This window comes from Arvicola amphibius, chromosome 7 (assembly GCF_903992535.2).
Source record: "Arvicola amphibius chromosome 7, mArvAmp1.2, whole genome shotgun sequence".
Taxonomy (NCBI): domain Eukaryota; kingdom Metazoa; phylum Chordata; class Mammalia; order Rodentia; family Cricetidae; genus Arvicola; species Arvicola amphibius.
This window is the reverse complement of record NC_052053.1, coordinates 2,055,298-2,076,355: the sequence shown is the minus strand read 5'-3', so window position 1 is coordinate 2,076,355 and position 21,058 is coordinate 2,055,298. Positions and strand designations below refer to the sequence as shown.

At 43.7% G+C, this 21,058-nt stretch overlaps 1 protein-coding gene across 1 annotated transcript in view; it reads right to left on the bottom strand.

Annotated features, from left to right (window-relative positions):
* Positions 1–17,350: 17,350 nt before the first annotated feature.
* Ctnnd1 (catenin delta 1) overlaps positions 17,351–21,058 on the bottom strand; it is a 47,478-nt gene continuing 43,770 nt past the window's right edge. The window contains exons 16-18 of the mRNA XM_038336622.1: positions 19,706–19,768; positions 18,113–18,216; positions 17,351–17,737 (exon numbers count right to left, since the gene is read on the bottom strand). Coding sequence (XP_038192550.1) covers positions 17,351–17,737; positions 18,113–18,216; positions 19,706–19,768 — 554 coding nt within the window. The remainder of the gene's footprint in view (positions 17,738–18,112; positions 18,217–19,705; positions 19,769–21,058) is intronic.

Sequence of the window (21,058 nt, the reverse complement as noted above, 5' to 3'; positions counted from 1 at the left end):
TCTGACATTGCCTAGGTGGCCAAGAACCTAAGACTGGATAGGCCATGCGCCTAGGGGAAAACCAACACTGTTGTCCTGATAAAAGAACATAGCAATAAAATGACTCCTAATGACATTCTGTGATACCCATAGATGAGAGCCTGACTCGGTCATCATTAGAGAAGCATCTTCTAGCAGTAGATGTGGACAAACATAGTTACCCGCAACCAGACAATGTGGAGTGGGAGACTTTGGAGCACCCATTCCGAAGTGGATGTCATTATCAAACCCCTCCCCTCAGGGAACTATGGGGAAGAGGGGGTGGAAAGAGTCTAAGAGTCAGGCCGGAAGCATGACTCCAAGGAAACAATGTCTTCCCCACATAGTAAGATTGATGCGCACGTGAACTCACAGAGACTGTGGCAGTACCCAGTCCCTGGTCCTGCGCAGGTCCAAACCAGATGGGTACCCAGCACTAAGAGGAGAAAGTGGCCATTGGCTCCCAACCCTAACCAACCATCTGCAACTGATACTTGCTTGAATGGGGAAATTTATTTTCTCCAGTGGAATCTCACTAAGAATATTAATCACATTTCAGGTAGGCATCACACCCAGGAGAAGCCAGCCAACACAAAACAGATCCCATGGCGTTTTTGTAGATTTTTTGTGTCATATCACACTGCTTGATCATTTTTTGTCTTTCTATCTTTTGCTTGTCTATTTTGGTTTCCATTTTTGTGTTTTTGTGGAGTTTGTGTTGGCTTCTCCTTTTCATTGTTGTTTTTAAAGAGAGAGGGCGCTTGGAATTGGGTGGATGAGGTGGTGGAGAGGATCTGAGAGGAGTCGGGGGAGAGAAAAGATAACAGAGAGGAAATAACCAAAGCAGTCAAGGGCACGGGAGCAGATCTCAGAGAATATGGGACATCGATGACAAGTTGACTTTGGGTGCAGAGTCCAGAATCCTGTTTAATCCCTCCAGCCTGAGTGGCCTCTGAGGGAACACGGCCCAGGACAGCTCTGGGCTGCCAGCACAATCGAATCAGCCGTCCTCTTCAAAGGAAAAGCTTTTTACTCAACCTCCATCCCTCCTCCTGATGCCTCACTTATGCAGCCCCCTTTAAAGCATTTCAGTGGTTCAGCTTCTAAACCTTGTCAAGATGGATGTTTCCACTGAGGTAAGCTTTCTGAAGAACAGCTTGGTAATACATAAGCAGAGCTTTTAAAATGGTCTACAGTTTTTAACCCAGCAATTCCTCTTTTAAGACAATAATCCGAAAAACAAAAATCAAGACAGAAATAAGTTTATTGTAGCATATTTATAACATAATACATAGTTATAATACTTAAGGATCCAACAACTGAACACAAATTAAATAAATAATGGTATATTCATGCAGCCATGAAAATAATGGGTTTTGAAGAATTAGTTTAGAAACAGTGTCTAAAACAATACTGGACAGGAAAAGCAGGTAATTGTATCACCTGTATTGCATAAGCTTTATTACTTTTAAATGGGGGGAAAAAAGATGAAATAATACCAGAATGTTAGTAGCAGTTTCTTCTGGATTCAGAGATCCAAGATTATAATATGTATCCTATGCTAAGGAGGAAAAAAAAGCAAAAGACGAAGATTAAAAAACCCCGCACCCTTGAATACTCTGTAAACTACCTCCAATTACAATCTTCAAATTGGACAGCCAGTAAAAGCACTAGATGAAAGTTAGCCAATACAACTTTATCTGCTGTTATCAGTTCCGAGTCTCAAAAGAAGCATGACCTCTTAAGATTTAGGCTAGCGTGAAACCTGGCACCAGGGATATTCCCAGGTATCCACAGGGATGACCCCAGCTAAGAATCTAAGCAATAGTGGAGATGGTGCCTCAACTGATGACTTTCACCTTGTCATCATAGAACCTTCATCCAGCAACTGATGGAAGCAGACGCCGAGATCCACAGCTAAGCACTGGGCTGAGCTTCCGAAGACCAGTCCAAGAGAGGGAGAAGAGGCCAATAATATGAGCAAAGGGGTCAAGACCATAATAGGGACACTCACAGAAACAGCTGACCTGAGCTAGTGGGAGCTCACCGACTATGGACCGATAGCAAGGGAGCCTGTATAGGACCAAAGTCGGCCCCCTGAATGTGGGTGACTGTTGGTGGCTTGGGCAGTCTTGGGGTCACTGGCAGTGGAACCAGGATTTATCCCTAGTGCTTGAACCAGCTTTTTGGAGCCTAGTCTTTTTGGAGGGAAACCTTACTCAGCCTAAATATTGGGGGCCGGGGCTTGGTCCTGCCTCAAGTCATGTGCTAGACTTTGCTGACTCCCCATAGGAAGTCTTACCCTCTTTGAGGAGTCAATGGGAGGGGAGTGGCGGGGAAGAAGGGTGGGAGTGGGAACTGGGATAGGTATGTAAAATGAAAAAAGATCATTTTTAAGAAATTAATTTTAAAAAAGGAAAACTGCAAAGCAAAGCTTGTTTTGAGATCAGGTTCCATGTGGCCTAGTTTGCTGTCCAACTCAGCATGGAGCCAAGGATGGCTGGTAATCTTCATGCTTCCACTTCCCAAGTGCTGGGATTACAGGGGTATGATGCTACACCCAGCTTCTGCAAGATCCTTTATTGTACCCTTCTAATCCCATTTACCAGGTCCTTTAACCAGACACCGGTTATCACACGGAATAATACAACTGAGTCAAAAGTGCAGAAGCACAAGACATCCTGCTTGGGCAGGAACCAGTAGGGATGGGAGGAAGATGTGCGTACAGAGTCCATGAAAAGTAGCGTACTGAGAGAAGCAACCCAGGACAGGGCTCAGCTCCCAGATTCAAAACTGTGTGTATATGCAGAACCACTGTCAGACTCGAATGCTTACTCGAGAAGACACTTCATACCCTAGCCTTAAAGGAAATGGTGTTCCCTTCGGAGGAGGACCAAGACTTCAGACACTAAACTCCTGCAGCTGGGGTTAAGTAGCTGGGAGGGGAAGACAAGATAGAGCATCAAGACAAGCCGAGTCTTTAGAGAAGAATTTCTGACACTTTGGTGTACTTGAGAATTATCATTTGAATTGCTGCTTCTACCATCAGAAATTCTGTTGATCGATCTGGAGTAAGATCAAGAACACAGCTCCCCCTTACCCGTACAGCTCCCCCTCACCCCTACCGCACCCCAGAGAAGTTACAGGAGGTAGTAGCAGGTAGATATGATCAAAACATATTGTATAAATTAAGAAATTCTCAAAGAATAAAATATATTTAAAAGGGAATACTGTATTTTAACCAAGCAACCTCATAGCCCCCAGGTTTTCCTGATGCATGAAGCACAGATTTAAACTCTCAAATTGTAGGTAAAACACCATGTCTACATTTTTCTAGAGAAATTGCAGAACTACCGTCAATCAGATTCTTAAGGTGTTCCATAACTCGGGAATGCTAAGAACTGTCTTAACGAACTCAGAAGTTCAGAACTGAGGGACCCCCCCTCAAGGATCGAGTTGGAGGGAAAGCAAAGATTAAAATATAGACACAGTTACGGGACAGAGTGGAATAGAGGCAAGCCTACAGTGTTGACAGCACATCCTCACTAGACGCGGGCAGCTTGTCCCATGAGTGCGTGCCTTTAAAAAAGGCACAGGGATCAGAGAGACTAGTGACAGGACAGATTAACCCAGCCAAGGCTTTTCCAAGATGGAAAAATTTCAAGTTTGAAGAGAAGGAAAAGATGGTCACCTGCTGGAGTCTTGGAGTCTGGAATGTAAGCAACTATAATACATAGTGGGTTTGGGGAGAGGGAAGAGGTGTGGAGGTAAATGTTACAAGATACACTGTCTTGTGTATGGAAATCTGCAGAGGACTACTTTTTTTAAGGTACAGTGCTATTAAGGAGGTGTGGTGTGGATGAGAAGCAGCCACGGCTGGAAGAGGAGCAATTATGGTGGAGGAGGTTGCTGCGAGCCTGCTCACCAGGCATCATTCCCTACCTTCCAACCTGATCAGTGGTGCACAGAAACCCATCTTCAAGATTACTGACTCAGACTCTGAGACACAGAAAACGGTTCTGTCAACAGCAGGAGGGAGCTGCTCAGAGTGTGGTGTTTGGAGACATGAGCACATTTCTGCACCTCCCTTGCCCTTCCTAGAAACAAATTACTAGGTACAAATTTTCCTCCTGGGCCAAACCTTGATCAGCTAAATTCCCCCTCAAGACAAACTTCTCATTCATTTGTAATACTGTAATAGTCTTGTGACCAATTTTCCTACTTTGTCTTTTTCTACTATAATTTTCAGCAGTATATAGCTCAAGCAACAGTCTTTAAAATATCCAAATGATCCATCAATAGCCATAAGCAAAATTTTTAAGTCTTCTACAGTCGTGCTTATAAATGAAATGTTACCAACAAGCCAAGTTTAACAAAACTTAGAAGCAGGGCTGTTCTTGTTCAGATGTGACAGGGAGTCTCCTTAGTTCCGCCTCTCTCCTTACAGCTTTCAGAATTCCTTACCCCAGACCCTCATCCCATGGAAATCTGAAACCTATCCTCTGCTGCAGTTGGCAGGAAAAGAAACATATAACCCAAACTCACTTCTGCTGTTGTTGCCCCTGTTTTGACCCTGATTCCTGATGTTTGCGTGGAGACACTAGTAGTCAAATTCACATTATTATTACAGGGATCTCAAATCCACATAAAAAGTAAATGAAATACTATATATATTCTTTAAAAATCCCACTTCCACATATTATAACAGCTCTAATGATGAGCTCATAGCCAGTCACACTTCATTTCTACCCCATCCACTCCTCTACCACAGTACTTACAAATTTCCCCCTCATGGTTTTTCACCCATGAGCATTTCAGTTCATTGCTGGAATTGCACAGATGCAATTAGACAGGTGTGGTGGCACACATATCTAATCCCAGCACTTGACAGGCAGAGACAGGAGGTTCTTGAGTTCAGGGCCAGCCTGGGACTTCATCTCAATAGTGGCTTATGCCTATAATCCCAATTCTTATGTTTAGAGGCAAGAGCATCAAGCGTTCAAAGTTATCCTCAGCTACAGAGCAAGAGCAAGACCATTATGGGTTGTTTTTGTTTTGAAGTTTTATAATCCTGTATCTCAAAACCAATAAGACAGGGGCTGGAGAGGTGGCTCAGTGGTTAAGAACAAGAGCACTGACCACTCTTCCAGAGGAGTCAAGTTTAATTCCCAGCACCCAAAGGTGCTCACACCTATCTGCAACTTCAGCTCCAGAGGACCTGACATCCTCACACAGATGCACATGCCAGGAGAATGCCAATGTGCATAAAATAAAATAAAAATAAATCATTTAAAAATTGTATTTAATCCCAGCACACAGGAGACAGAGGCAGGCAGATCTCTCTTTTTCTAGGCCATGGTCTACAGAGCTAGTTCCAAAACAGCTAGGACTGTTACACAGAGAAACCCTGTCTCAAAGAACAAACAAGAAAAGAAAAGAAATAAAAACCAAACAAACAAAACACCAAAACAGTAAACAATACTGTCTCAAAAAGTAAAAAATACAAAACAAAGGGGGGATTATAATCCACAAATTCACACTTAAAGAATAACAATCACCCCTTTGTAACAAGCACATTATGTGTAAATGTTGTTATCGCATAAATTATTTTCTTTTGATAGAAAGGCATGGCTAAAATACGGTGTCATTTAGCCTAAGATAGCCTTGAACTTGATTTGGAGCTGAGAACACCTGTGAACTCCTGACCCTCCTCCCTTTCTCCCAAGTGCTGGGTTTATTGGCATTCATTGATACTGCAATCTGACAATCTATAGGTCTCCCTACACTCTTTTCTTATTGTAATTAATTAAAGAAATTGGGTCATCTTGACGACATAGTTTAGTATTTTCCTTATCTTATCTCTGGTTAAATAGACCTAGAGGCTGGATCAGACTCAGAAGAGTTTTTCTTTGCTGTGCTTGGGTACTGAACAAAGGACCCCATACATGCAAGGCAAGAACTCCACGACCGAGCCACATCCTCGGATACAGACCATTGATGTTCAGTGCCTAAAGATCCAGCTATTAGGGACTCCACAATGATGACATTCGTTTTTTTTTTAATGTTTATTTATTTATTATGTATACAACATTCTGTCTGTGTGTATGCCTGCAGGCCAGAAGAGGGCACCAGACTCCATTACAGATGGTTGTGAGCCACCATGTGGTTGCTGGGAATTGAACTCAGGACCTTTGGAAGAGTAGACAATGCTCTTAATCTCTGAGCCATCTCTCCAGCCCATGACATTCGTTTTTGATAGCTTCGTTTATTAGATGAAAAGTTTCTACAAAGAGAAACTCCTCTTGCCTACTTGGTGCCTAGTTAACTATATTCTATTTACATTTCTATAGTTTTGCACGATATTCCATCTGACTTCAATGACTTCAAATCCTCAAGGAACAGAATTCTAGCTATCCTTGCATGATCTTAGTACACCTCAAGGTTGGATGGCTGCCCTTCAAAGGTTATCATTACAATAGCACTTACCTCACTGACTTAATTTACAGCCTCCACCACAGAACTGGAATGCTTAGAAACAGGAGAAGCCTTAAACGAAATGACCTCTTAAACCCAACTTCTTACATTAGTCCCATTTGAGCCCTGTACATTTGAACTGTGGCAGTAAGTCTGCTGGGATTCAGACGAAGCAGAGGTCAGCGTCCCACACCAGCCTTCCACTGGTGAGAAGGTGGTAGAGAAATGAAAAGATAGGTGGGGATCCCAGAGCAAGAGAGAGAGAACAGGAAGAGAGAGGACAGTCCAGGACACTGTATCTCATGGTATGATGGCTGTCCCTATTTTCATCTTTCAGAATTCTAAACCCCAGTTTATACCCAAGGGAAAGAGAATTAAACAGAGATTAAAATCATTCCCTCTGGGATTCTAGACCATAGACCAGGATCAATATAGTAGAACAAGACTAGGGGAAGGCATCGCATTCAGATGGCGGTGAAACAGATCATCATCCCGAAGCTTGAACCTCACTCACTGTTCTGCAGGATGAAGACTAGCTCCCATTTTCAGGATCTCATCCACTTAAATAGAGAGAGAACCAGAGTTTAAATCTAAATCTCTGCTCTTAGGGAACTCATAGCGCCACAACATAGAGGACAGCCCAAAGGCTGCCTGGCAAATCTCTGTCTAGATCCAGCCTTCTCGAGCGCTACACATACTCAACTAACTGCACACTCCCGCCTCAGTGTCTCGGGCACCTCCAACTATTTTTTTTAGTGTTTGGTTGGTGAGGAGATCTTGCTAGGTAGCCCAGGCTGGCCTTAAACTCTAAAATTCTCCTGCCTCTGCCTGGGATTAGAGACGTACACACTAAGTGTCACACTCTACTTGCACGTAAACCTTTTCTAGTCACCTGTACTCAACACCATTTCCAAGTTCAGTTCATAACGAACACCATTCTTAACACATCCTCAGTGCCTCACCTTGCGTTCCATTAATTTGCCTTATAAAAATCTCAAGCAATGGTAGCTTAAAAAAACAAAGGATTTAGTACAGGACATGGTGGTTCCTAGAATCTGTTAGGTAGAGGAATGGGAACTATATCTCAAGTTCAAGGTCTAAACCAAGTTGCAGGGGCAGCAAGATCCTCTCTCAAAAGAGACCAAGCACAGCACTAAGATGTGGCTCTGTTGGTAGAGCACTTGCCTAGCAGGCATGAAGCCCTCTTACCCAATTCCTAGAACCCCAAGCCAGTTATGATAGCGCACACTTATAATCCCATTTCTCAGAGGTGACAACTCAGCCTCGGGTACATGGTGAGTCCCAGGAATGTCTGGGGCACATGAGACCTAATGAAAATGTGACCTCATGCAAGTGAGCTAACCACTTCAAATCTCACTTATCTCTAAGACACGGATAATCAAGCTGCAGTGAATACTGAGCAGGAATAAAGCCTGTAATACAAAGCCTAGACTTAGGAGTATTTCATATTGCATGTTCATGTCATTGCCTTCTATATACAAAGGATTTCAAACAGTGTCTTACACAGTAAGAACCAGCAGGGTGTGTGGGTGCAGGAGGTCTGTAGCCCAGATATGGGGCAGGACTCAGTAGGAAGGTCACAACTGCAAGGCCAGCCTGCAACTTAGTGATACTCCATCTCAAAAGTAAAACTGGGCTATGGATACAACTCGATGGTCCAGAGGATGTTTAGATCACTCGAAAGCCTCAAATTCAAGTCCAGAGGGAGAGAGGAAAGGAGAGGCGGACAGAGACAGGGAAGGAAGGCGAAGAGAAAGCAGGGGGAACATTAGCTATTACTATCATTATTGTATACACCTTGCATTGGTAATCTTTTTGTAATGATATGCCCCAGTGGCCTAACCTATCATTACTTCTTGACCAAATTATACAGCTTCCTGTAGTTGATCGCACAATCTTTCCCACACTACTCTTCTCTGTAACAGTGATCAGAGAAGCATTACTGTCTCAAATTCTTCTTCAAGGTGTCTTAAGGAAGAGGGTCTGTGCTCACGACAACCTTTATAACAGAAATAAGTTCTAGCATACAGCAATGTACTTCACAAATATATGTAGCGTTTTATGTAACTTCATGCAACTAAATCTTTTCATAGCTCTCATAGGCTCTGCATTTGGGTTACCTTCCAAGGATTCAGACATCCAAAAAATCTTTGGTATCTTCCAAAAAAAAAAAAAAAAAAAAAAAGTCTTTTTCTAGCCTGTTCAAAAAAAGTACTACAAGACTTAATAGATGCTTCTACCTGTGGCAAGATGCCTTGCCACAAAGTAATCTCTAAACCTTAACTTTAATTTCTGCACAGATCATTTCTCATTTCATCATAGAGCCTTCATCCAGGAACAGATGGAAGCAGATGCAGAGACCCACAGCTAAGAACTGGGCTAAGCTCCTGGAGTCCAGTCGTAGAGAGGGAGGAACGATGAGCAAAAGGGTCAAGACCATAATGGGGACACCCACAGAAACAGCTGACCTGAGCTAATGGGAACTCACGGACTCCAGACTGACAGCTGGGGTACTTGAACAAGACCAAACTAGGCCCTCCGCATGCAAGCAACAGTTGTGTGGCTTGGGAAGTCTGTGTGACCACTGGCAGTGGAACTAGGATTTATCCCTAACGCAGGAACTGGCTTTTTGGAGCCCATTCCCTATGGTGCGCTACCTTCCTCAGCTGATATACAGGGGCAAGGGCCTTAGTCCTGCCTCGAGTGATGTGACAGACTTTGTTGACTCCCCATGAGATGCCTTACTCTCTCTGAGGAATGGAGGGGAGTGAGGTAGGGGAAGCTGGAGGAGGAGGAACAGGGATTGGTATGTAAAATAAAATTGTTTTTAAAAAAAAAAAACAAAATAAAAATATAATTTAAAAAAGGAGTAAAACTATCCATCAAATAATTGTCATCTTATCGTAAACCAGGGGCTGAACATGTACACTGCTTGTCACTGTGGGTTACCCTTGAAATCATCCTTTGCACAGCTGGACATAACTTAGCAAAATAATCATCTAACTAGTACAAATACATGATAATAATAGCACACTTGGTCTTACCAAGTGCAATTCCACTCACAACCTCATTTCATTTTCATCATACATTCTATTCAGCTCCACGATGAGAGGCACAAGCGATTAAGAAATCTACCAAAGGGGGTTGGGCATGTGGTCGCTTGGTAAATGTGACTGCCTGGCATGTGCAAGGCTCTGGTTCAATTTCTAGCACCGAGTAAAAGAAACATAAAGAAACACACGAGATTGTACAGCTATGACAGTGAGAATTTGAGCTCAGGAAGCCAGGGCACCAGAGCCTGAACTGGGGCTGAGTAGTTCTATATACCTTATCACTCTGAATGATCTCAAAAGTCCACGAGCTACATCTCAGACACTAGCCTCAACAAAGACATAAGAAAGAGGATTAAACAACCAGCATTTGAATAGGCACATCTTGAGCCCAAGTAGAACCTAAGCTAAGCACCATGTATAGGTTCTAAGTAGGACAGTGTTTATTACAAATGCGTCTCATGGGATGAAGCACCGGCATTCCAAAATTTAAATTAATGGCCCCGAGAAAGACCGTGGAGCCTAGGAAACGACGAACAAAAGCTCCTCGTTGGTTCTACTAAAAGCCGGCAGTCTCTGAGAGAAGGTACATCACATGGCCAAGGGAAAGTGCTGGCTATCCAAGCATAAGGACAGGAGTCCTGACTCTCACACCCATGTGACATCCCATGTGTCTCCCCAGCACTAGGGAATGTAGGTGGGTACATCCCAGGAGCTCACCTGCCAGCCAGAGAGAGACTGTCCCCCAAAAAAGGTAGAGAGCAATAGAAGAAGCCACCAGAAGTTGACCTCTGGCCTTCTTGTGTGCACACAGCACACACATAAACACAAACAAAGTTTAAAGAAGTACAACTTCATCCTGTGAAAGGCAGCCTTACAGTCTTAGTTGAGCCTTCTTAGAATTTGGAAGGCTAGATTTTTGTGCTGTCAGCAATTTAGAAAAACGAGGCAGCAAGACTTGAATGAAGTCTTTTGTCTTGCCCTCCTCTCTGAGTTTATATGATTAACTCACATGGCAGCTATTCAAACTTCAGGTAACTTTGCCTTTCTGGAAACACGCCGACGTCTTCCCTGTCTCCACACTTGCTCTCCACTGCACACATCTACTCACCTGTTGCATGGCAACCCCAGCATGGGATGACACACACATTTCCTCTATTGCTACAGCTTTGCTTTTCAGCCTAGCTCATCCCATCAGCTGAGGTACTAACTTTAACTACACCCCGGTCCTTTTGCTTCTCTTTGGAAGTTATATGTTCTATCTCTATTCTTTCAACAGTTAAAGCTCACTGAGTTTCACAAAAGTTTTGATCAGTATCTTTACTTTTCTCCCCAAATAAAAGAATCTGAGAATTCTGCTCTAACCCCCCTTCAACATGCATGGCATCGTTCTGTCCAGTTCCTAGTTACATGTCACCTTTATGTAAAGCTTACATTTACATCACTTACTAGGGCTTTGAGCATTCTATCTTCTTGGATCTGCATTGCACCAGAACTCACTGGCCCTAATCCGTGTCTTGTTATGGTCCATGCTAGTGCCAGCGAAACGGAAGAACTCTTCCTTCCCCCGTTCACTACTCTTTACTGCTATGTGTAGCTTCTGAGCACCTGGCTGAAGTCTATGAAAGTTATTTCTGAACCCTGAAGGAAACATACAGACTTCTGGAAACCATGTCATACATATGTCATACATAGCTAATTTGGACTGCAAACCGTCCTACCTATCATCAAGATCAGGGCGTTGTTGTCTCCCTCATGAGTTGTTGCTGTGTGCACGTACTTTGTGGGGTCAGTTTTCTCCTTCCACATTTATATGGGTTCCAGATATTGAATTAGGGTCACAAGGTTTGCATAGCAAACCATATAACCATGAGTATTTATTCATCTCTGTGCTAAGGGTATTCAGCTTTAGTGGAATCCTTCTTATCCACTTTCCCACATTCCTTAGAAGTTTGAAGTATGCTGTGCTTGGCAATAACTGAGTAAAGATGGTTTTATCAGATACTTGCAAGGATCCCAGTCTTAGCTTTGTTTTGAAGATCAGCTTTCTTTTGTGCCTCTTCAGCAGTGTGTTAAAAGTTTTTGTTTTTTAAGTACACAGCTAGATGTAGCTCGGTGGTAAGAGTGTTTGCCTAACATGTGAAGCCCAGAATTCAATCCTAACAAGTCAGGATGAGTATTTTTTTTTAAATGTTTATCTAGCATGCTACTTCCCTCTGCTCAAAGGAGTCTCAGAGAATCCTATTTCACCATACTTCAAAAGCCTGAATAGCAAAAAACGGAGCAACACCAATCCTAAAAGGATTGAGATGAAGATAAGGAAGAGGGTCAGAGGGACGGCAAAGATAGGTGAAGACCATCAATAAAACCATTTTTGTTTGAAAATGTCACAACAACAACAACAACAACAAAAAAAAAAAGATGAAGAAAGGAAGTGCACAGATAGCAACCGAAACACAATAAGGGTCCACCCACCCCCTTTTCCTCAGGCACATCACAGCATTCGGACTGCCTGTCCAGTAGCACTGGAGATACCCAGGAATGGCAGCAAGACAGCATTTGTGTCTTCAAAGGTGGAAGTGGCTAGCCTTTGCTGCAACAAAACTAGAAATAGAGACAAGCACAGTACTCTCAAGTACTAGAAAGAGACCACTTGTCACAGGCTCATAAAAATGCTTGAAATTCCTACAGTCATAGCAGCATGGGTGCTCTCGGCGAAGTTCACCTGTGGTTCATTGGCCCTGGCCACTGTACATTACACAAAATAAAAACTCAAAACTATCACAAAGAGGACCCCAGTTGTTCTCAATGGCAATTATCTACCTTGTTTCTCCAGCTTTCTTTCTATCTGCCAGAATTCCTAGTTGGAATAGCTGAAGAACTAATGTTTTATAGCAGGAAAGTTAAGAAGCCTGTTCTATGAAAAGAAGTTTGCTCCAGGCGGTATCTTATTTCTCTCATGTTTATGTTTTCTTGAACTAGGCCCTATCTCTGGAATGATTCATTTTCATACCTGACCTCTATGGCTTTGGATAATAGAGCCACTTGCTCTCTAGTTGAAGTACCCTTTTGTAGACAGAGTTCATTAACTCATAATCCAGGACACTCTTTCTGCCTTAAAGGGCACCATATTCAGGGCCAGCCTGCCCTCGGCAGCCTGGGAATTATTACCTGGATGATTTGCAGGACAGAGAAGCACTAGGACTCACAGCCTCTGCACTTCCTTGGAAACAAACGCTTTTTGTTATGAACGATCTTCCTGTGGCCATCACCACACTATCCATACTCACTACTATTGCCAAGAATGAGTCAGTCATCCCAGGTTCCCATGGAAAATAAACAAGTGTGCTAGGCCGAGGTTTCAAAGTAAACATCTATCACATAAGATAGGTCACTTTACAAGGTTCGGATTCCCGAGACCAACCTATGAATCAATTTCCAAAGTGAAACGTGGGAATGTCATGGTGTTGCCATAGTACCCATGGTCCTTGTGCCCGCAGGCAGGCACTCTATCTCAAAGCTATAGGCCCATCCCTTGGCAAGCCTGGGGGTAAGTGGGAAAGGTGGCCTGTTTTATTTTCTGAGGTAAGTCTCTGGCAAGATAGCGCAGGACGGCCTCAAACCTGTAGCAGGCATGCTTCAGCTTCCCAAACACTAGAATCAGAGGTTATATGTCACCACAGTCAGTTCTGGAATCTACATTGCCAACCAACAGGCCAGGTAATTCTCATGTACTTGCTTAGGGCTGGGAAACTAGACCTACCAATTCTACAATGCTAAATCAGCACTAAGGGGGACAGAGAGATAGCTTAACAGTTAAGAGCACTTGTTCTCTGTCCAGAGGACTCAAGTTCCATTCCAAACGACCACAGCTAGCAGCTCACAAATGCCTGTGATTCTAGCTCTGAAGGGATCTGGTACCCTCTCTGGCTCCCTAGGGCACCCACACAACTTAGCATGCACTCAAACAGACACACACACATACACAAACATAAATATGTATGAAAAATATGTCTTAAAAAGTACTAAGAGGGGCAGCAGTTAAGAGCACTGGCTGCTCTTCCAGGGCACCCAGGTTCTGTTCCCAGCATCCACATGGTAGCTCACAACCATCTACTGTTAACTCCAGTTCCAGAAGATCCAACACCTTTTCTGGTCTCTTTGGACACTGCACTCATGTGATACAAAAGACATTCATGCAGGCAAAACACTTATGCACATAAAATAAAAATAAAAGCTAACAAAACTATTAAGAAGAGCCACAAAGGAACAAATTCCAAATGTTAGTATGAGCAAGAAATATTAGGCCTCAAAAGCACTTTAAGCCTGTCAAGAAACTTACCAGAACATCAGACATCGTGGTACAAACACCTGGGAGCCAAAGGCTGAAGGGCTGCCACAAAGTCGAGATCAAACTCATCTACGTAATGAGTTCCAAGTCAGCCAGGGCTACAGCGAGGCTTTGTCTTTAAAAGCCAAACAAACCAAAAGAAACTTAACATATAGGGCTCTTAGAGACCAGTCACTTCAACATTTCATTTTAGGTATGGGCATGAATAAATTGAAGGATTGGCTGGCCATCTTGCAATGTAGCCCAGGCTGGTATTTGCCACAAGAGTACTGGGATTAGCAGTATGCACCACCAGGACTCTACGATCTATATCTTTGAAAAATACGTGTGTAGCTGACCATGGTGATATGTGCCTGTAACCCCAGCACTGAGGACACAAGCAGGAGGACCACAAGTTTAGGGCCGTCCTGCAGTAGGGTTTCTATCTACCATAATACCAACGGCCAAGGTAAAAATCAAACCTTGCTGCAGAGCAAACTCTATGGTTTTGACTTTGTATTATTTTATTCTTCAGACAGGTATAAGTGAAAATCAAGCCTTAATGTACACAGCTACCATGCTGGGGTTGCCTGGTCTCATAAGCCCAAAAAAGTTCTCATACTTAAATCTAGTATAATGTGGTGATCCTGGGCAGCCAAATGATTTTAACTGAAGATGTGAGCATACAGAAAGTATTTCACACAAACCCTCTTGAGCTCTTAGATCGAATGCCAGCATATTGAGGGCCTGGAGAAGGATCTTCCCGTGACTCTGGATCTTTGGCATATGCCATCAAGATTACTCCCCTTGATCTGGTTTCTGTATTCCAGCTGTACACAATCTGGCAGGATATCCTATCAAACAGCCTGACCAACCCCACATGGCCTGTGGTCAGTGCGCCTGTGCAGAGGAGCATTTACTACGGTGGCAGTTGGGATTGCTAGTTTCTAACCCTCAAGATTCGGTGTGTTCTGTTCCAAAGAGCCATGTATTCAGAGGGCTTTGTCAAATGATGTGAGAAACCCCCAGAGAATGAGAAGCCATCAGTCTGCACGCTGCAGTTTCCTTCTCTATTAGCACTAAGTTCTCCTGCTCTACTCCAGCCACTGAGTAACCTGTTTTAAGACTCTGGGTGGGGAGTGTTCCAAATAATGTTCCTTGATAAGAATTGGACCAAATCGTAAGTAAGCCCACCCTGAGACACCCTCTGTCCTGCAGCTCTGAAAAGAAAGCGCTGACACCAAAATAACCAGGATGAAAAGGAGGGAAGAAGTACAGCTGGAGGTGAAGAAACGACACAGACCTCCCACATACACACTTTAAAAACTTTATTTATATAAAAAACTCATTTGTTTTTAAAAGCATTAACAAGAGAGAAAGAAAGAGAGAGAAGATACAGAGCAGAAGACATGCCCCTTAGTAGTGTTCGGTGGGAAGGTAGGATTTTTGGTTTGCTGAAATTGAATGTTTAGTGTTCTTATAAATGAAAGCAGAAAAAAACAAAACAAACAAACAAACAAAAAACAGTTAAAGGTCCCCAAAAGCCCATGGCTATTCTATTACCCACACCCCACCGAGATAAAGAGCACCAGGAAGAGCGGAGGACAAGAGAAACCAAGAATAGAGCCAGGTCTGTGTGGGGGAGGCTCCCTGTGCAGTGTCCTCTGAGGGCCATTGGGAGGAGAGGCTCTGCTTGCCAGAAAAGGTTGATTGGGTAGGAAGACATGGGAGGGATGGGGGTAAGAAGATCTGGGAGGGAAGCAAAAGGTTAAAAAAAAGAGTTGTAATGCATAGGGAAAGGGTTGGTGGGCTGTGCACTTTTCTCCTACCCCATAGCCTCAATATATTAAGGAACAGGACAAGAGGGATAAAGAATTCCAGTTGCATTGAATACAGCTTTTAGATTAAGGAATTGAAGGCAAATCAGGAAAAAAAAGTTTACAAAAAAAAAAAAAAAACCCACATAGTAGCGGATTCCACGTTGTAATAGTCCCTACAATTGGAAAGGGTATAACAAAGGCTAAAGAACTTGAAAGAAACCCTTAGTTCCCGATAACCTTCCAGAGATGATGGGAACTGGGGACAACTAAGGAGTAGGAGTCATGGCACTCCCTACTACTAGCCTCACTTTGAGACTTATCGGGATGGGATATTCAGTCCCAACTGTACATTGTTAAGTAGAAGCCTGCTGTGGCTAAATCAGAGGCTACGACAACCCCCAACGGGGACTTGAGGTTCCTTAGGTCACCACTCCTTTCCTTCAGCTACCTAGGGTCAACAGTGGGTAAGAAAGTAACAAAATCTAACTTGCAAAATCATGAGAAATGAGACTGCAGAGGCAAAGAAAGGCACGTGGAAGAGAGGAAGGAGATGCACCCCAGGCCAAAGGCACGAAGAAGAGGCAAAGCCAGGGCAACTCCTACCTTAGCAGGGCAAAGGGGGCAGGAGTTATGTACAAGTCTTGTAGTTGGCCAACAAATCCGGGGGGGGGGGGGGGGGGGGGGGGGAGGAGGGACAAGCCCATAGAGAAGAGAGATGGGGAGGGAAGGTGGGGAAGGCCAGCTGAAGCCTCCGCCGGCTCCAGACTAACCGCTTCATGTACATTCCTTCTACTTCCTTCGGGAAGCTCATATTCTCCCCAGCAGACAACCGCTCTGTTTCTTCTCAACCAAAAGTGGTCCATGGCATTCTCTTTTCACATAGCCTTGCAAACAGCCAGGTTGTTAGCAGATTCATTACAGGGTAAGAGAGGAGGGTTGAGGACAGCCTTGGTGAGGGCAGCACCCCAAGGTTGGCCTGAAGCTGACAGAGGAGATGGAGTCTGTAGGTCCTTTGTGGTCCCTGCCTCGGACAGGAGGAACAGGAGCTCCTAATCCCAGTTTGAGGAGTACCTCACTTACTGAGGGCCCTTGCCAGGTGGAATGTGCCAATGTTTCCAGCCTTCTTGGCTTCAAAAACAGCCACTGGATAAGGGAAGAACTCACACTTCCCATTATCCAAAACAAAATTAAAAGTTCCCTCCCCACCAGAAAGATAGTCTTGATTAGAAGTCATCAGTTTGTCAGAGTGCTGAATCCTGCATCTACAGCGTGCAATTTTCAGTTCTTCCCACGGCTTCCAGTGAAGAGTTCCACTCTCCCCTCCCTCCACACAGGCCAAGATTCCGGGGAGGGCTGGCAAAAAGAGCTAATCTGCAGCAATTCCTCAAGATACGCAAATAGCTGAGTCAGGTTTCTGGGGGAAACGAGGTAGGGGACGGAAGGACAGGACAATTAAACTTCAGTGGAAGATGTCGGGAACTGATGGAATGAAGGCAGCCACTCTGGGCTGTACGGGTAGGAGGCAGCCTGGCAGTTGGCACAATAGTCCAGCGAAGAAAGGAAAAAATCATCAGTCCATTTCACCACCAAAAATAAAAGCAATATATTATAAGCCCAGACGGAGCAGCAGAGCGGTGCTAAATCTTCTGCTGTAGGGAAAGAAAGAGAAGGTTGTTAATAAGGCCGAGAGCAGAAGACCTGCAGGAAAACAAGGCAGCTGAGCAAATCTGGAGGCAGGAAAGCAGCACACAGCAGAGAACAAGATCACCCGCTGCATCCCAGCCTTTGAAGAGGTCAGGATCACAGAAGCAGACATCCTTGGGCCCCATGTGGCTCAGACAGTGTCTCAGGCCTGATCGGGTCAGCATGATTGGAAAGAGTAGGCACACAGAGGCCTCCTTCTTGAGGACCATTTTAGGGGTGACTGGAGGACATACCATGGGGGAGTAAGACACTTGGTCCCCCTCATCATCCAAAACCAACACATCCAACTCTTCCTCCAAAGATTCCTGCCCCTCGTCCTGCTGTGAACACATGCAATTTGTTAGTAAGATAAGAACTATAACCATGTGCCAGTTAGGAAACCCCACGTCTGTAAACAAACACTGCTAAAAGTAGAAGGGTAAAACCCCTCGAGGTAAGTGAGAGGACAGGTGATGTGTGGCAGAACAGATTAGTTAATGTTAGTCTCATCAGTAACGCTTGCAAAGACTTCCTCCAACACAGTCAATGAACAACACTCCAAGAAACTTCAAGATGTATCAAACCTCTACTTTTTTCCTGAAAACACCTACCAAAGAAAGATATTACCTTTCTCCTTTCTTTCCCAATTTCAAGTACCACACAGTTTCAAAATACTATCAGCCTGATAGACACAGCTGTGTATAACAAGGATTTACCATCAGGGGTGCTCCCTTCAATGGCTCCATATCACCCAGATCCCCAGATCGATCCAGTGTTCTGTTGTGGTCTCCTCTTTCATTCAGTGTGGAATAGTTGTTATCTAGAGGGAAAAAGTAAACAGAGACAATATATTCCCTGTAGCATACAATGTATATGAATTAGGCACCTCAGTAGAGAAATAAGCTGTTTCCCAAGCTCTTCAGCATTAAAGACTGATGCTTTAATATTTAAACACGACTCGAATATAACGGGAAAGATAATGTATGTGGTAGGCACACCCAGTACTAGGGATGAGTTCAATGGTAGAGTGGTTGGCCTAGATTTAATTCCCACCACTGCAGAAGCAAGAAAAGGAAAACAGTGCAGGACACCAGGTGTCACGGTGGTGACATCAGGGATCAGGCTGCCTATGACAGCCCTGAAATGAGGAGAAGACAGAGAAATGAGCTGGAACGGCAAGGAACTGACAAAGCAAACACAAGGCGAGTTCAGCCTTGGGGAATGAAAAGAAGTTAGAAGGGCAAAGGGGAAGGACATTCCAGTAGAAGGCTTAACACACCCAAGGCTTTTAAATAATGCACAATGTGTCAGATGCTCAAGGCCATCCTCAGCTACACAGTGAGTCCAGCTGCAGTCTGAGCGGGGGCAGACCCAAGAACACTAGAGTGACAACACAGGAGTTCAAGGTCAGCTACACTGCAAGTCCAGAGCTAACCCGGGCTACGAGATCCTGCCAAAAAAAGGGGGGGGGAGGAAAAAAAAAAAAGGAAGCAGCAAGTAATCTGCTAAACTATAGGTAGGGAGAAAACAGCGACCAGAGCAGATTATATGGATACACCCAGACTTCCTGAGAACACACAGAAGAGGGGCACCAAGAGTGCAAGGTCAGGGCTGGGGCGATGGCTCAGCAGCCAAGCGCACTTGCTCTTGCGAGGCTCTGGATGCAGCTCCCGTCACTCACACGGGGGCTCACAACCACCCCTAACTCCAGTCCCAGGGTCTGACCTCTGGGCATGAAGTAAATGACACACCAGCAAAATAAACTCATACACTAAAATAAATAAAATACGCCAGGCGTGGTAGCACAGGTCTTTAATCCCAGCACAGGGAAGGCAGAAGTAGGTAGATCCCTGTGAATTCAAAGTCAGCCTGATGTACAAAGTAAATTTCAGGACAGCCAGGAACACACAGAGAGATCATGCCTCAAAAAATAAAAAGATGTCCTTAAAAAACAGTTTTTTAAGAAAATTTAAGATCATTTCACCCACAGCAACATGTAAAAATGTAGAAAAGACCAGATTGATCAAATTTTATTATATTTTCAGATAGCCTCTCAAATGAAGATTATTAATCATAGTCCTTCAGGGATGGCAAATGGTGAGGGTGTTCAGAGGAATAAAAACAGGCAGGGGAGAGCCTATCTGTAATCCCAGCACTTGGGAGGCAGAGGCAGGGATCAGGAGCTCAAGATCAGCCAATGTGAAGTGAAACCCTGTCTCAAAAAAGAAAGGAACACAGAAAAGGAGAAAACACCTACTCACCCCAGTTAAACACTATTCTGCAACATTAGACAGGAATCCATCACCTACCTAAAGACTTTGTGTTTGACCCCATATTGCTCATTGGAATTTCTTCCCGGTCAGGTTTCTTATCTACATGGAATTAGAAAGTTATCCAAATGAAAATCCAATACACCAAAATCTATACAAACAGACATTTCTCTCTGGCATGCCATCCTTCCTAGCTTTATTCAAATAAAGCTTCACTCAGCACACACTGTGCCAAGTCCAACCACAACTCCAGTTGCTACAGGAAGCCCTCACAGAATTCTGATCTCTTTCCTATAGAAACCTAAACACAGGAAACGTTTCAGAGGCCAGAGACGGCTACAAGACTGATGGCCTGAGTTTAGTTCCTGAAAAAACTTGTGGAAGCAGCTGACTCGCACAAGCTGTCCCGACCTCCACAGATGCACCTACACTCAAGCAAAAAGCTCTTCAGCAACCTGAGCTGTTACATCTCAAAGCTCCTTTAGTCTTAAAACTATGACAGTCTAGACTGGAAATGTGGCCCAAAACTAGGTAAGACGTTAGTCACCAGAAATAAAACCTTAGATTCAGTCCCAATCACTCACACAAGCACACACACACAAACACAAACACACACACACACATACATAGGAAATGAATTAGGGCGCAAAGGACTTTTATAAGTGTAGAATAAGTACACATTACTATATTCAGAAATGTAAACATCTATTCCACTTAGAAATAAATTTATTACATAATCATAAACATCTTCAATTTAAAAAGCATTGTGTATGGACAGGCAAGGTGCTCAGCAGACCAAGCACTTGCTGTGCAGACCTGACAGTCTGAGTCTGACACCCAGAAACCATGCAAACCTGCAACACCCAGCTCCAAAGAGCTGTCCTCTGGGCTCCACATAAAACCACACGGTATGTGCCCACAACACATACCATGCACACAATAATAATAAGACTACATTTCAAAGACAAAAGTGGGGAGAGCACTGTTTAACATTTTTGTACACCTCTTTTAACTTTTAATATCACACTCCCATAATTAGAAGGCAGGGGATCAATGCAAGTTCCAGGTAACTGTGGGGCTCATGGCAAGACCCTGCCTTAAGAAAATCTGAAAAAATAGATGGGTTACCCTGTCTTGCCCTTAAATAAAACATTTACGCATAGAAGATTTTGAATGTCATGGCACTGTCTCCCTGCAAGAAAGTGGTTTACAGAACTATGCAAACGTTATAAAATTAACACATTTAAATATGCATGTATATTTTTAAAAACATTTATATCATATCATTACTTTATAATCATAAAAGCCATTTTTGTTATTTCTATTCTTAACACTTTATTTTTTAATTTTTCTATTATTATGTCTTGTGTGTGTGTCCATCCATACGAAGAC